Here is a 14,272-nt window from a genome sequence, read left to right on the forward strand (position 1 = left end):
TGATAAATGTTTCCTGTGTCTGTGTTGTGTGTGTGTGTGTGTGTGTGTGTGTGTGTGTGTGTGTGTGGTGTGTGTGTGTGTGTGTGTGTGTGTGTGAAGCCAAATCTGGCGCTTCCCAAAGAGAGACCATAGCGATTCTGCCGCTCACACATCACGTGTGACGTAACTCTTCCACACACCCACACACCACTTGCTCTCCATCCTTCCCACACATCTCATTCACGCTTACCACATACTGAATAGGAATTTATCTACTGAATGTCATGTGTGAATATGCATGTGAATGTGGGGGGCATGTGTGTGTTTTAGACAAATCATTTTCTTTGATGATAAGTAACCATTGCTGGTGGATTATCTTCCTTATGGCAGAAGGGTATAGAGGTGAGATTTTTGATTCCCTGTTTTGTGAAGCATTCTTCTCTTGCTCTTAAATCTAGTCTTCTAACCCTCCAGATTGTATTCTTTTTACTGTGAATTATGGACATTGTATGAGGGTTTTTTAACAGAATCTATATTCTTCAGAGATGTGTAAATACTAATACTATACTGATACTTTTCAAGGATCATGGTCAGTTCTTAGTTGGACAGAAGTCTCAGTATGTCTATTCATCTGGCCTGAGCTGGAAGGAGAAGAGCCAGCAAGTTTATTCTTTTTATCACTCTGACAGCAGCACAGGATAAGATTCCCCAGATTGTCTCTTCACATCACATCTGCTCTGTAGAAAAACTCTTGTGGGAGAAATGCCCGAATAAGAAGGCCAGCAAAGGAAGACGAGAGGTTACACAGACTGAAGGGGTGCTTTGTGCCTGTGGGAGTTCACCTCCCATTGCATGATATTAAGTATTCTATAAACTATAATGCAACCAACAGCAACAACCTTTAATGCAGGCCCTGAAGGAAATGTCTAGATGGTGTCTGCACAGGGAAAGAATTGCTCCACACTGAAGAAAGGCATCTAGTCCAAAATGCATTTGTTTATGCAAAAATAAAATAACATCATATCCCCAGACTTTTTACTTAAATGCACTGACTGATGTCCACAACTGGAAGCTCTGTGGATTACATCCTGCATATTGTGCATGATGTAGCAAAACTGGAGGCAGTTCATTTTGAAGCAATAAGGTTTGCTAAACTGACAAAGAGAAAGTAATATGAAAAGGCAACTGTAACAGTACTTCTGAGATCAGCTGAAATGAGTTACTCTCTGTGCTTAGACAGGTTTGAAGGATTGGTGATATTTAAGATATGTACGATGTAGATAGTTGATCAATCAGTGTTTGGATGACAATAGGCTATTTCTTGTTTCATCATTTTCTTTGAGTGATGACTTGGCATGCAGCTGTACACACAAGCATCTGAATCCACAGATGAAATATACAATGCCTCACATACTTGTGTCCAAGGCCTACCTTATAAAACAGAAAAAAAGTGAATGTCATAAAACATTGTGTTGTTTTGGAACGATTATTTGCATAGAAGATCCAAATAACCATATAGAATGGAATTCAAAGTGAACTGGATGTGATATCGCTCTGAGATGGCTCAGCACACTTGGAGCTAAAATCACATTATCCCTCCACACTACTCTATGATCACCACAGTGACATTTCAGATATGTCAACGATGGCTGAGAAAATGTGTACCTTATCACGCAGGAGGGTAGATCTTCGCCGCTGATCACACGTGACTCCGGGGGAAATAAATCGCCTTGTCCCCTTTAATTTCAATTTCCGTGCGAGATATATATTGTGATCACCTGTCAGATGCGGCGCCTGCGCACTGGAGTGGGAGGCGGAGTGGATGCTGATCGCTCTCTATCTGCTGCCCTGTGCCCTCCATCCCTCTGCGATCAGACAGACACGGACAGGGGATATCCGAGGAGGTTTTTTGGCGAGGATAGAGACACAGACCTGCTGCTGATGAAGGTACAATTTCCATCGGTTTCACTGCAATACCGCGCTTCAGTGTTTGACATTGTGACCGTGGAGGGTGACGGATGCTGGGCTGCAGGATGGGAGGAGATGAGTGGGGGGGGGGGGGGGGGGGGGGGGACACGGAGCGGATAACAGATGGTATTAGGGGAAATGCCACCGATGACAGGGCTTTTGCTGGGTTTCCACGTTGATTTAGACTGCTTTCAAATCATTTAGGTGTATACAACATTTAGACTTTCCCGAAATCTGAACAGGCTCCCGGTCAAGGGCACACAAATAGGTGAGAATGCGTTTTGTTTTGTTTTTAAATCACCTCCTGCCCTCTGCGGACTAACATGTTATCGGGTTTAGTGTAAAGTGGTGGAGCGAAATGCATACTGCTTTTTCATTACGATAAAAACGCAATGGATAGGCTACCTACATCAGACCCACTTAACCGCCTCTGGGTGAACCATTTCTGCCAATAGGCTGAGCATAGTAGACGTAAAATTCTTATTATGATAGGCCTACTACTCACAATTGCTCACCAGAGACCTGTACTACATTTGATGTTGTTTTATAAAGGTAATTATTAGTATTAACTTCCCATGCATTATTTGATGGGGCAGATTTCCAAAGAGAGAGGGCTAGATTTCCCGTGTTTAGCCTACTCGTCTTGCTGCTGTAAAACATGTCTTGCTTGAGATTACTTATTTGGGTGATGGGTGAGGGAAACCCCGAGGACGGTGGTAGAAAAATCATCATTTGAATTGGGTTTGTAGGCTAGTAGCCGGGTCTCTTCAGAGCGGTACTCGCCTCCTGTGTTGCACATTGGTCTGTTATGTATTTCTGCCTGAGAGGGATCTCTGAGGTTTGAGCACGATGTGATCAACAGAGCGGCTCTGACTCTGTCCGTGGTCCTGAAAGCAACAGTCAGAGGGGAGTAAATCAAAGTGAGGCTGAATCCTTAATGGTTTCTCTGTACAGAGGCGACGGTTGCTAAGCAAATGATAATCGTTTCAGCCGGGATGAGAGAAGGCTACATTTTATTTGTCAAGCACTGTGGTGTTTCACAGACGCAATTTGCAATGTATTCGATTGTAAAATAAGTAGTTAATGGATTTTGATAAAGATGCACCTTTTTAAACCGAATCATATTATTGTGTAACACACTGACACACTGTCCTACATAAAGGAGTAGGCTAATTAGAGGTAACTTAGCTACAATTCTTTCTCAATATGTATAAAGAGGATCAAAAACCCACCTTAGACAGTAATGAATCAGTGGATGAATGATGTGTTTCCTCTGTATTCATTGTACTTTAGTGTGCTGTCGCAGAAGGGTCTTATTTTGTTTACCAGACAGCATATTGGCTCAGGCAGTAATGTAAATGTGGTTCACAAATTCTCACGCTCTCTTTAGTAATCCCTCCTTGTCTCATTCCCTGTCATCTTACACGTCCTCTCTGTCGGTTTTTCGTGCATTTAGGAAGTCTGATGTAGATGCTGAGCCAGAGGAGAGCCCAGCGAGTAGCAGCAGCAGTAGCAGCAGCAGTGGGGCTGTAGATGCTCTCTCCACAGCTCCGGCCCCAGCCCCCCCTAAGGCCTCTGCAGGAGAGCCAGGACAGACAGGAGACAGCTCCTGCTCTGGCTCTGACAGTCCTGTAGATTCCAGCAGCTGCGGGGAGGAGGAGGAGGAAGAGGAGGAGGAGGAGGAGGAAGACCCCAATATGTTCTCTTCCAAATTTCTTAGCGGGGCCAACCCCCTCAATGCTGTGTCTTCTGCTGTGAATAAGTTTGGTTTATTTGGAGATGATGGGGAGGGGAATAAAAATCAAAAAAACCCTTCCCAGCAGGGGGTGAAGCAATCTGGAGAACAGCAGCCAGGAGCAGGCCCTGGCAAAGGCCCTCAACAGCAACAGGGCCCGCCTATGCAAAAGAGCCAGCCTCTCCCTAAACAAGGATCACCACAGCTGCATGGGAATGGACAGGCTGGAGCCCCAAACAAGCCTGGTGGGCAACAAGCTGCTTCAAAGGCAGGGTCACTGCCTGGAGGACACCAAGGTACACCTAAGCCTGGAGCTCAACCAGAATCTCCAAAGCCATCAGCACAGCAACAGGTCCCAGCTAAGACAGGGATGCAACAACAAGGGCCTACTAAGACTGGTGCACAGCAACAACAACCTACAAAGACTGGGGTGCAAGAGTCCACAAAGGTTGGGTCACCTAAAGTAGGACAGCAGCACCAGGGATCCCCAAGAACTGGACAGCAAGGACAGGGCTCACCTAAACTTTCACAGCAACAAGGTTCCCCTAAAGTTGTACAGCAACAACAGGGCTCACCTAATTTGGGACAACAACAGCAAGTCTTCAGGACTACACCCCAGCAGCAATACACTGAAAAGCCTGGGACTCAGCAACAAGACCCTAAGGGACCTGGTACACCTGGCCTATCCCGAGCAGTGTCTTCATCACCGGGAGCGACCAAAGCTGGATCTCAGTCAAAAGCAGTAGCTAAGTCCCTTTGCCCAGTGTGTAAAACCACAGAACTTAATATGCACACCAAGGAACCACCTAACCATAAAACTTGTACACAGTGTAAAACTGAAGTGTGCAGCTTGTGTGGCTTCAGCCCTCCAGACTCTGATGTAAGTAGTGGTTTTGTGGCTAGTTTGCCTTTGTATCATGTCTTTTATATTTTATTTGACATACCTTTTGCTATTGATTTTATATGGTTCTCTTTGATTGCTGAAAGATCATCCAACACAAAGCTTTACTGCATATATGATACAGATTTACTATTACACACTGCACCATATCGCTACTATAATACTAATCATAATGCAACATTTTGAACACCGTTCTCAGAATGACTTGAATCCAGATAAAATAAACAATGAATTAATCTTCACTGGCATAGCTTAACTGGTGTTGAATAACTGTTAGTTATTCACTGTTAAACGTTATAAAAGTAATTTGTGGTGCCTTAATGATTCATCACTGTCAAAATGTATGTATCTTTTTTATTTTTCTGTATAGGGGCGTGAGTGGCTTTGTCTTACCTGCCAGGTACAGCGAGCTCAAGGAACTTCTGAAAGACCAGGACCTTCCATGAAAAAGCCCACAACCAACAAAGAGATGTCAGCTCCAGGTTCACCTCAGAAAATGCAGTCTACATTGGCAAAAGTACCAACCAAGGATGAAGGTGCTAAAGGGCCAGAAACTCAAGGACAGTCCAGCCCAGCTTCTGTTCAGAAAATGACACCTGAGACCCACAGAACATCATGGTCTCAAAAACCTGATCAGACTAGTCAAACAGGACGCAAGCAAAGCGTTGCCACCCCAGCTCCCCAGCAGGAGTCAGGAGGCTTATTTGGCTTTGGTGGGGCCAAAACTGAAGCTGCAAAGGTTGAAGAGTCAGTGACTGGGAAGATGTTTGGCTTTGGTTCCTCCATTTTTAGTTCTGCGTCTACTTTGATAGCCTCAGCTGTTCAGGATGAGCCCAAAACGACACCACCAGTTTCTCCCAAAATGCAGTCTACAAAGGAGACCAAACCACCTACTGTCCAAAAGTCAGCGCAAGACAAGAAACAAGAGCAACCCCAGCAGGCAAAAGCTCATCCTGCAGGGCAAGCCAAAGTTCCATCAGAGATTCCAAAGGCAACAACAGCCTCCCACAATGATCCTAAAGAAGGCAAATCCACTTGTCCTCTCTGTAAGATGTTGCTCAACATGGACCCAAAGGATCCTCCCAATTACAACACCTGCACTGAATGCAAAAGCACTGTGTGCAACCAATGTGGATTTAACCCCATGCCAAATGTTAAAGAGGTAAGACAGGTGTCATATTGATTAAATGAAGAAATTAATGAAGAATTGAAGAAAGGGAGGAAGAACATTTTTAAATAGTGATGTTACAAACTTTACTCTATAATTTTATATTTTTGGAGGCAAATTGTTTTTGTTTCCTGAGTGATCAGAATCTGCCAGCAGGGTTAGTCTGGGTAGTTGCATTATAGCCTAAATGTGTACAAGTGTTCATTACTTAGATGCCGTACTGTTGCATAATCAGATACTTTTGAATTAAGCTCTTTGAAGCTGTTAAGTTCCTTTTTAATGTGTAGAGTAGTTGCTGAACTAGATTTCATTTCATTGTTTGGAGTACTATTCCCAAATTGTATTACACATTTACATGAATAGATGACATGCCAGCAATAATTTTGAAGTTACAGAGTTAAAGTTAAAGATTATGACAGAGGCTTTTTTTTAGAAATTACTTTTTTGCATGAACAGATAAGTTTCACCAAACAGATATAAACTGAACCAAATTCAGAGTGGTATTGTCTTAGTTTTTTCTGTGCAGCCCTGTTACGATGTCCAGTCCTTCAACTAAAGCTACAGTGTTGTGAGGCAATATCCTACTTACAGTGCCCAAACAGTGTGGCTATGAATCAGTACCTTTAGCAAAGCAACTCCACACACATCTGGCATCACTGTATTTCCCTTCAGTCTTAGTTCTATGAATAACAGTTTTACTTACTGCATGGCTACATATAGAATTGAAAAAGAAAAGATCCACAATTGTTGGGAAAATGCTTTGTTCACACCTATTAAATACTGCTGCTGGAGTTCAGTCAAGTAGACTTTATTTAAAAGCTGTAGGCAAAAAACACATATACCACACACAGACACACACACACATACACACCCCAGGTGGATTGTCTTGTAGGGAATACCAGGGTAAATGGACCTTCCATCTGGAGCACAAAGGACTTGACACTTGACTCTGTAATTCAATGCACAGTTAGTAGGCTACCCTGCCAAGGACAATCCAAGGCTACTCGGTCTTGTGATACTGCTTTAACAAATGCCTAAAACAGTGTTGTACCAAGATCCAGATGGAGAGATCATTCTGTGCATTTGCATGCACTCTGAGAAAGTGGATGTTTTTACATGTCTAAACTTAAGAAAATATTGTCAGCACTGTCACTTGGCTTACTTTTTCAGAAGCTTTGCATTTTTGTGATGATAACTGATATTTGTGAATTAGTTGATTTAGTAAAACTTACATTTAATTAAATACAATAATCTGGTTTACAATTTTCTCAAATGCTGTGGTAAATAGTGGATGTTACCTAACGCCCAAGGACTAAGCTGGGTGGTGTGTTTCTCACATCATACATCTCATCAAGATTACATAAACCTCATCTAGCCTAATATTTGACAACCCAGTCCATCTTCATCTAAACTGCTGTAGCCACTACAGACTCTACTCCTCAACTCCTAGCTTCTCTCTTTTGTCCTTTTTAGTTTAAAATCTCCATTGTAATTTGTCATCATTGAAACGTGTTGTTTATTTCTTGTGTTTTTTAAGGTAAAGGAGTGGCTTTGTCTAAACTGCCAGGTGAAACGAGCTGCTGGCGGAATTGAACCTCAGAAAGACACATCTTTCGCTAATTCATCATTTAAAAAAAGTACTCCAGCACAGCCTACACTACAAAAGACATCTGCACCAGGCTCTCCTCAGAGGAAAGTATCTACACCCACAGCTCAACCATCCAAAGCTGAAGTTGCTAAAGGACCAGACAGTCATAAACAGGCCAGTCTACCTCCTGGTCAGAAAACACCTCAGGAGAGCCGGAAGATAGGTCCTCAGAAGCAACCAGACCAGACAAGCCAAACTGCACAAACTACACAGCAAGAGTCAGGAGGGTTCTTTGGTTTTGGTGGTCAGCCTGTTGCTGCAAAGGCTGCAGAGTCAGTGAGTGGGAAGATGTTTGGTTTTGGTTCCTCCATCTTCAGTTCTGCATCCACTTTGATGACCTCAGCTGTTCAGGATGAGATCAAAACTACTCCACCAGTTTCTCCCAAAATGACAATGGCTACAAAGGACTCCAAATCCCCCACTGCCAAGAAACCAGAACAACCCCAGCAGAACAAGGGTTCTCCATCAGTACCATCGAAAGTGGACAACCCTCCATTAGAGCAGCCAAAGAGAGCACCAGCTTCCCCAGTTGTTTCCAAAGCAGGCCAGTCTAGCTGTCCTCTCTGTAAACTGGAACTCAATGTAGGCTCTAAAGATCCTCCCAACTACAATACTTGTACAGAGTGCAAAAACACTGTCTGTATCCAGTGCGGATTTAATCCCATGCCAAATGTGAATGAGGTAAGATAATAAGAGTACTGTAGATTATAGAAATGTTACTGGAAAAGTAATTGTTGCATTTTGTTTTTATTAATGTAATTAATATGTTTTTAGAAGTAAAATACACTGTACAACAACAGTAATCTAAATTGTACTCATTTATTGTTTGCTCTAATACAGGTGAAGGAGTGGTTATGTCTCAACTGCCAGATGCAGAGAGCTCTAGGAGCATCGGAGCCTCCAGGAACTCCAACGATGAAACTACAGGCCTCACCAACTAAAGTCACTACACCTGCCAAATCCTTAAATAAGGAAACATCCCCACTAGATAAACCACAAAAGAAAGAAATTCCAAAACCTGTTGAATCTAAAATAAAGGAGGCCTCTGCACCAGGCTCCCCTCAGACGAAACCACTAACACCAGTAGAGCAGCCAGCAAAGGATGAAGCCATGAAAGGACAAGAAAGACAGAGACAGGTCAGCCCAGCACCTGGTCAGAAAACTCCACAGGACGGTTGGAAAATAGGTCCTCAGAAACCACCAGACCAGACAAGACAAACTGGACGTAAGCAGAGTAATACTACCTTAACACAAGAGGAATCCGGAGGATTATTTGGATTTGGTGGTCCTAAACCTCAACCTGAGGCTGCAAAGTCTGCTGCATCACTGGGTGGAAAAATGTTTGGCTTTGGTTCCTCCATCTTCAGTTCTGCATCCACTTTAATAAACTCAGCTGTCCAAGATGATTCGAAAATGACACCGCCAGTTTCTCCCAAGATGCCTGTCGCAAAGGCACCCAAATCACCTCTTCCTCAGAAAAAAGAGCAGGAGAAGAAACTAGAGCAAGACCAACAGCCCGGTACCTCTCAATTGATACAAGCCAAAGTCGTGAAAGCTCCATCAGAGTCTCCAACGGATGCAGCTGCTTCCCCAGCTGTTGCCAAGGCAGGACAATCTACCTGTCCACTCTGTAAGGTGGAACTCAACTTTGGCTCTAAGGAACCTCCCAACTACAACACCTGCAGTGAATGCAAAACCACTGTCTGTAACCAATGTGGATTTAATCCAATGCCAAATGTGTCAGAGGTAATAAAAGCAAAGACTATAAAAATGCACATTTACATTGAAAGTACTGTAGGATATATCATAATGAATGGTAAAACTGACATATGTCAACGCTTAATTGAACAGGAATGAATACTTAAACACTCTAAAGTACATATTGTGACATAGGGAAGTGATTGCATACAAGTGTTGTAAAATGTTCATATTTTAATTTCACCTATTTTTTTGCAGGTGAAAGAATGGCTGTGTCTGAACTGTCAGATGCAGAGAGCTCTTATTGCATCTGAACACACAGGACCTCCTATGAAACCTCACAGTGCAGCTAACAAAATTTCTCCATCCGCTGTACATCAGAAAATAACAGATCAGAATCAATTGGAAACTCTAAAGAAAGAATTATCAAAATCTGATGCACTGGCAATGACTGAAACTCCAGTGTCAGATATACTTCAAAAGAAGGGGAGTTCTACACCAGGGCCTCCACAGAAGACACAGTCTACAGCAGTAACACAGGCAATTAAGGTTGCTAAAGGACCAGAAAGTGACACACAGGTTAGCCCAACTCCTGGTCAGAAAACTCCTCTAGACATTCCTCAGGTATCAGGTTCTCAGAAACCAACTGACGAGGCAGGTCAACTGGAACTAAAACAGAGTAAGGTGACCCCAGATATACAGTCAGGAAACCTATTTGGTTTGAGTGGTCCTAAAACAGGTCCTGATGCTGCAAAAACAACAGAGTCTGTGACTGGGAAGATGTTTGGCTTTGGTTCCTCCATTTTCAGCTCAGCATCTACATTGATATCATCCGCTGTTCAGGATGAATCACAAACTACACCACCAGGCTCTCGGAAGATGTCTGCACCAGCACAAGTCTCTCCCAAGGTGTCTACTATGCCCAAACGTTCTCCAAAAAGTACACCGGCTGTTTCTCCCAAAATGTCGCCAGCTAGAGAGCCCAAAACTCTTGTTCAGAAACAAGAGCAGGAGAACAAACAGGAAAACAAAGCTCAGTCACAGCCACCAAAGGCAGCAACAATCTCCCAAACTCCTCCTAATGTAGGCCAGGCCACCTGTCCACTGTGTAAGGCCGAGCTTAACATCAGCTCCAAAGACCCTCCAAACTACAACACCTGCACTGAGTGTGAGACCACTGTCTGTACCCAATGTGGATTTAACCCAATGCCTATAGGACAGGTAAGTGACAAAAGTAATTATTTCTTCATATACTGTATGCATTTACACTATATTTCCAGTCAGTATATTTAAAATTACATTTGTTCATTGATCTATGACCTTTTTTTTTACAATGACTTCATGGATCTGTAGTGCAGTTTTAAGGAGTCTGTTCCTCTAAATATTTGGTTTGTTGTGAATGACTGCAATTCCTAATTCCAAAGCAACACATGACCAGGTGTCAACTGTATTTTAGGTAAAAGAGTGGCTATGTCTTAACTGTCAGATGAAAAGAGCAGTTGGGGCAACTGAGCCACCAGGGCCTCCCACAATGAAGTCCCAAACATCACCCAGTAAATTTCCTACACATGCTGCAGTCCAGTTGAAGGATTCTTCCAAACCAACTGTACCTCAAAAGGACAGTCCAGGCCCTGCTGTACAAAAGAAGGAGACCCCAGAGACAGTCTCACCACAGAGAAAGCAGTCTATAACATCAGTGCAGTTAGGCAAATCCGAAGCTACTGCTGCACTATTGATGCAGGCCAGCCCACCACCTGATCATAAAACACCACAGGAAAGACAGAAGACAGGTCCAAAGAAGCCACCAGATCAGGCAAGCCAACCTGGACGTAAGCAGAGTAATGCCACCACAGCTACGCAGCAAGAGTCAGGAGGCTTTTTTGGCTTTGGTGGTCCTAAATCTCAACCTGATGCTTCAAAGTCTGCAGAGTCAGGGACCGGAAAAATGTTTGGCTTTGGTTCCTCCATCTTCAGCTCTGCATCTACTTTCATTACCTCAGCTGTTCAGGACCAGCCCAAGACTACTCCACCAGTTTCTCCCAAGATGTCCCCAGCAAAAGAGATCAAATCCCCTGCTGCCCAAAATAAAGAACAACAGAAGAAAGCAGAGCCATCCAAGAAGACCGAGACACCTCCATCAGGGCAGGGCAAATTGGACAAAGCCCAAGCAGAGCCACTAAAGGCTGCAGCACCTTCCCAAGTAGCTTTCAAACCAGGCCAGTCTACCTGTCCACTCTGTAAGGTCGAACTCAACGTTGGTTCCAAGGATGTACCCAACTACAATACCTGCACTGAATGCGAGAACACTGTATGTAACCAGTGTGGATTTAACCCTATGCCAAATGAAACAGCGGTAAGACAACAGAAAACAAATATACTTTTTATTACAATTTCATTTTACATTTGACAGCTGAGACTTTTTTGAAAGTGTCTCTTGTTGGCTCTGCATAATGTTCAAATTATGTATACCTTCGTGCATTACTTTCGGGGAATATAAAACATTGAAATCCCAAATTAGTCTCTGTTACTACATTTATAACAACTGCTGAAATATAACATTGCTCAATTCCTTACATAAATATAAAACATGGAGTAAATATACACAGATTACCAACAGTTTATAATGGAACCTTTTTTTCAGATGAAGGAGTGGTTGTGTCTCACCTGCCAGATGCAGCGGGCTCTAAGAGTGGCGCAGCCCCAAGAAGTCGCTTCTGTCAACTCTCAGATACCTGCAAACCCCCAAAAGAAAGACACAATCAGCATAGCTGAACCTGAAAAGAAAGAGTCATCTTCACCACACTCACCTCAGAGGAAACTGTCTGTAACAGCACAGCCAGTTATAGCTGAGGCTGCTAACAAGGCAGAGGGTCAGAAACAGTCCAGTCCAGTTCCTTCTCAGAAAAGGCCACATGAGCTCCAGAAAACATCAGGTCCTAATAAAACACCAGACCAGACAAGGAAAACTGAACATAAGCAGAGTAATGCCACCACAGCTACACAGCAAGAGTCAGGAGGCTTCTTTGGCTTTGGTGGTCCTAAATCTCAACCTGATGCTTCAAAGCCTGCCGAGTCAGGGACTGGGAAAATGTTTGGCTTTGGTTCCTCCATCTTCAGCTCTGCATCTACTTTCATTACCTCAGCTGTGCAGGACCAGCCCAAGACCACTCCACCAGTTTCTCCCAAGATGTCCCCAGCAAAAGAGGTCAGGTCCCCAGCTGCCCAGAAGAAAGAACAGCAGAAGAGGCCAGAACAACCCCAGCAGACCAAGACACCTCCAGTGGTACAGGCAAAAGTGGAAAAAGCTCCATTAGTGCCTCCAAAGGCTGCAGCAGCCTCCCAAGCCACTGTCAAACAAGGCCAGCTCACCTGTCCACTCTGTAAGGTTGAGCTCAATTTGGGATCCAAGGATCCACCTAACTACAATACTTGCACTGAATGCAAGAACACTGTCTGTAACCAGTGTGGATTTAACCCCATGCCTAATGTGTCAGAGGTAAGTGAGATTCACACAAGATATGTGTAGTAAAATGTGTATTCCATATCATATCTACATTTTTGTATAGGTCTTAAATGACAGTTTAAATATACAGTGGTAATGCTAGTATAAGCAGTGATGATGTGGTGTACATAAATTAAAATTTAGAAATAGCTATGTACTGCATTTTGTTGTACTGCACTAAAATGTCATTGTGCAAACCCTTTAATGTGTTAGTGAGGCACTCAAAATAATATGGTTTTTCCCACAGATAAAGGAGTGGCTGTGTCTGACTTGTCAGATGCAGAGAGCTCTCACAGCAACCAGATCAGTAGAGCCTCCAATGATGAAACCCCAGACATCACCCAACAAAGTGTCCACGCCTGCTGCTGCCCAAAAAGACACCACTGCCAATCAAAAGAAAGACATTATTTCCACACAAAAATCAGAAGAGCCAGACAAAAATCATAAGGACAAGCCAACACCAGGTGCACCACAAAATAAATCAGAAACTAAACCCCAATTTCTAATGGATACTACCCAAACCAAATCAACCTCTGCCTCCCTGCCTGCAAAGGAGACTCCAGGAACTGTTTCAACTGCGACAAAAGAGGAGATAACTGGTAAACCACCTTCCAAGAAGGTTCCAACCTCCACTGCACCTTCTACCAAAGAGACCACAGCTGTTGTTTCAGACCTCAATAAACTACTGCCTGCTCCTCCTGATGTACAGGGTATTCTCCAGAAGAAAAAAGACATCACTCCACCAAGTTCCCCTGCAACTAAAGAAGTATCTGAAAAGAAAGAGGACAAAGCTGAAATACTTCAGAAATCAGCTGATCATCCAGTGACATCCTCTGATGTAGTACAGCCCCAACAAGCCTTAAACAAAGAATCAAACCCCGCTGAAACATCCCTTGCCAAATCTGCTCCTCCAGCAGTGGAGCCAACAAATCAAGAATCAGGAGGTTTCTCCAGCTTAAGTAGTCCTAAATCTCAGCGCACTGCCTCAAAAACAACTGAAGCGGTGACTGGGAAGATGTTAGGATTTGGTTCATCCCTCTTCAACTCAGCATCCACCTTGATAACATCTACAGTTCGGGAGGAATCCCGCACAACACCACCAAGTTCACGCAAAATGTCTGCTCCAGGACAAGTCTCTGACAAGATTTCAGGATCGCAGATTTCTCCAAAGTCCAGCCCTCCAGTTTCTCCAAGGATGGATTCAGCAAAGGAGGTAAAACCGTCTACTGCTCAGAAACCACACCTGGAAAAGATACTGGACCAGCCTCAGCAGGTCAGGGCTCCTCCACCAGGACAGGCCAAAGTGGACAAGGGTCCATCAGAGACTCCAAAACCAGAATCCTCCCAGGTCTCTCCCCAAGTGGGCCAGTCTGTTTGTCTACTCTGTAAGGCGGAACTTAACATGGGCTCCAAAGATACTCCCAACTACAACACCTGCACTGAATGCAAAACCACTGTCTGCAACAAATGTGGATTTAATCCTATGCCGAATGTAACAGAGGTAATTAAATGACACACATTCGGCATGTTTGCTCAGCAGACATTGGCTATTTAACCACAGGTTTTATATTTGGTTAGAACATTAAAATAGAAAGGACTGTAAAGTAGACTACGTCATTTTAATTAATCTCTGTTATCACACATTTATTAGGACCAATACATCAAAGTACTGT

At 43.5% G+C, this 14,272-nt stretch overlaps 1 protein-coding gene across 1 annotated transcript in view; it reads left to right on the forward strand.

Moving 5' to 3' along the window:
* The first annotated feature begins 1,792 nt into the window (after positions 1 to 1,792).
* Positions 1,793 to 14,272, forward strand: part of pclob (piccolo presynaptic cytomatrix protein b) — a 60,148-nt gene continuing 47,668 nt past the window's right edge. The window contains exons 1-9 of the mRNA XM_038706141.1: positions 1,793 to 1,926; positions 3,404 to 4,562; positions 4,954 to 5,745; positions 7,289 to 8,080; positions 8,240 to 9,145; positions 9,356 to 10,318; positions 10,554 to 11,450; positions 11,739 to 12,593; positions 12,847 to 14,100. Coding sequence (XP_038562069.1) covers positions 3,645 to 4,562; positions 4,954 to 5,745; positions 7,289 to 8,080; positions 8,240 to 9,145; positions 9,356 to 10,318; positions 10,554 to 11,450; positions 11,739 to 12,593; positions 12,847 to 14,100 — 7,377 coding nt within the window. The 5' untranslated portion in view covers positions 1,793 to 1,926; positions 3,404 to 3,644. The remainder of the gene's footprint in view (positions 1,927 to 3,403; positions 4,563 to 4,953; positions 5,746 to 7,288; positions 8,081 to 8,239; positions 9,146 to 9,355; positions 10,319 to 10,553; positions 11,451 to 11,738; positions 12,594 to 12,846; positions 14,101 to 14,272) is intronic.

This window comes from Micropterus salmoides, unplaced genomic scaffold (genome assembly GCF_014851395.1).
Source record: "Micropterus salmoides isolate LMB-PRFRI ecotype aquatic unplaced genomic scaffold, ASM1485139v1 Ms_hic_scaffold_8, whole genome shotgun sequence".
NCBI classification, from domain to species: Eukaryota; Metazoa; Chordata; class Actinopteri; order Centrarchiformes; family Centrarchidae; genus Micropterus; species Micropterus salmoides.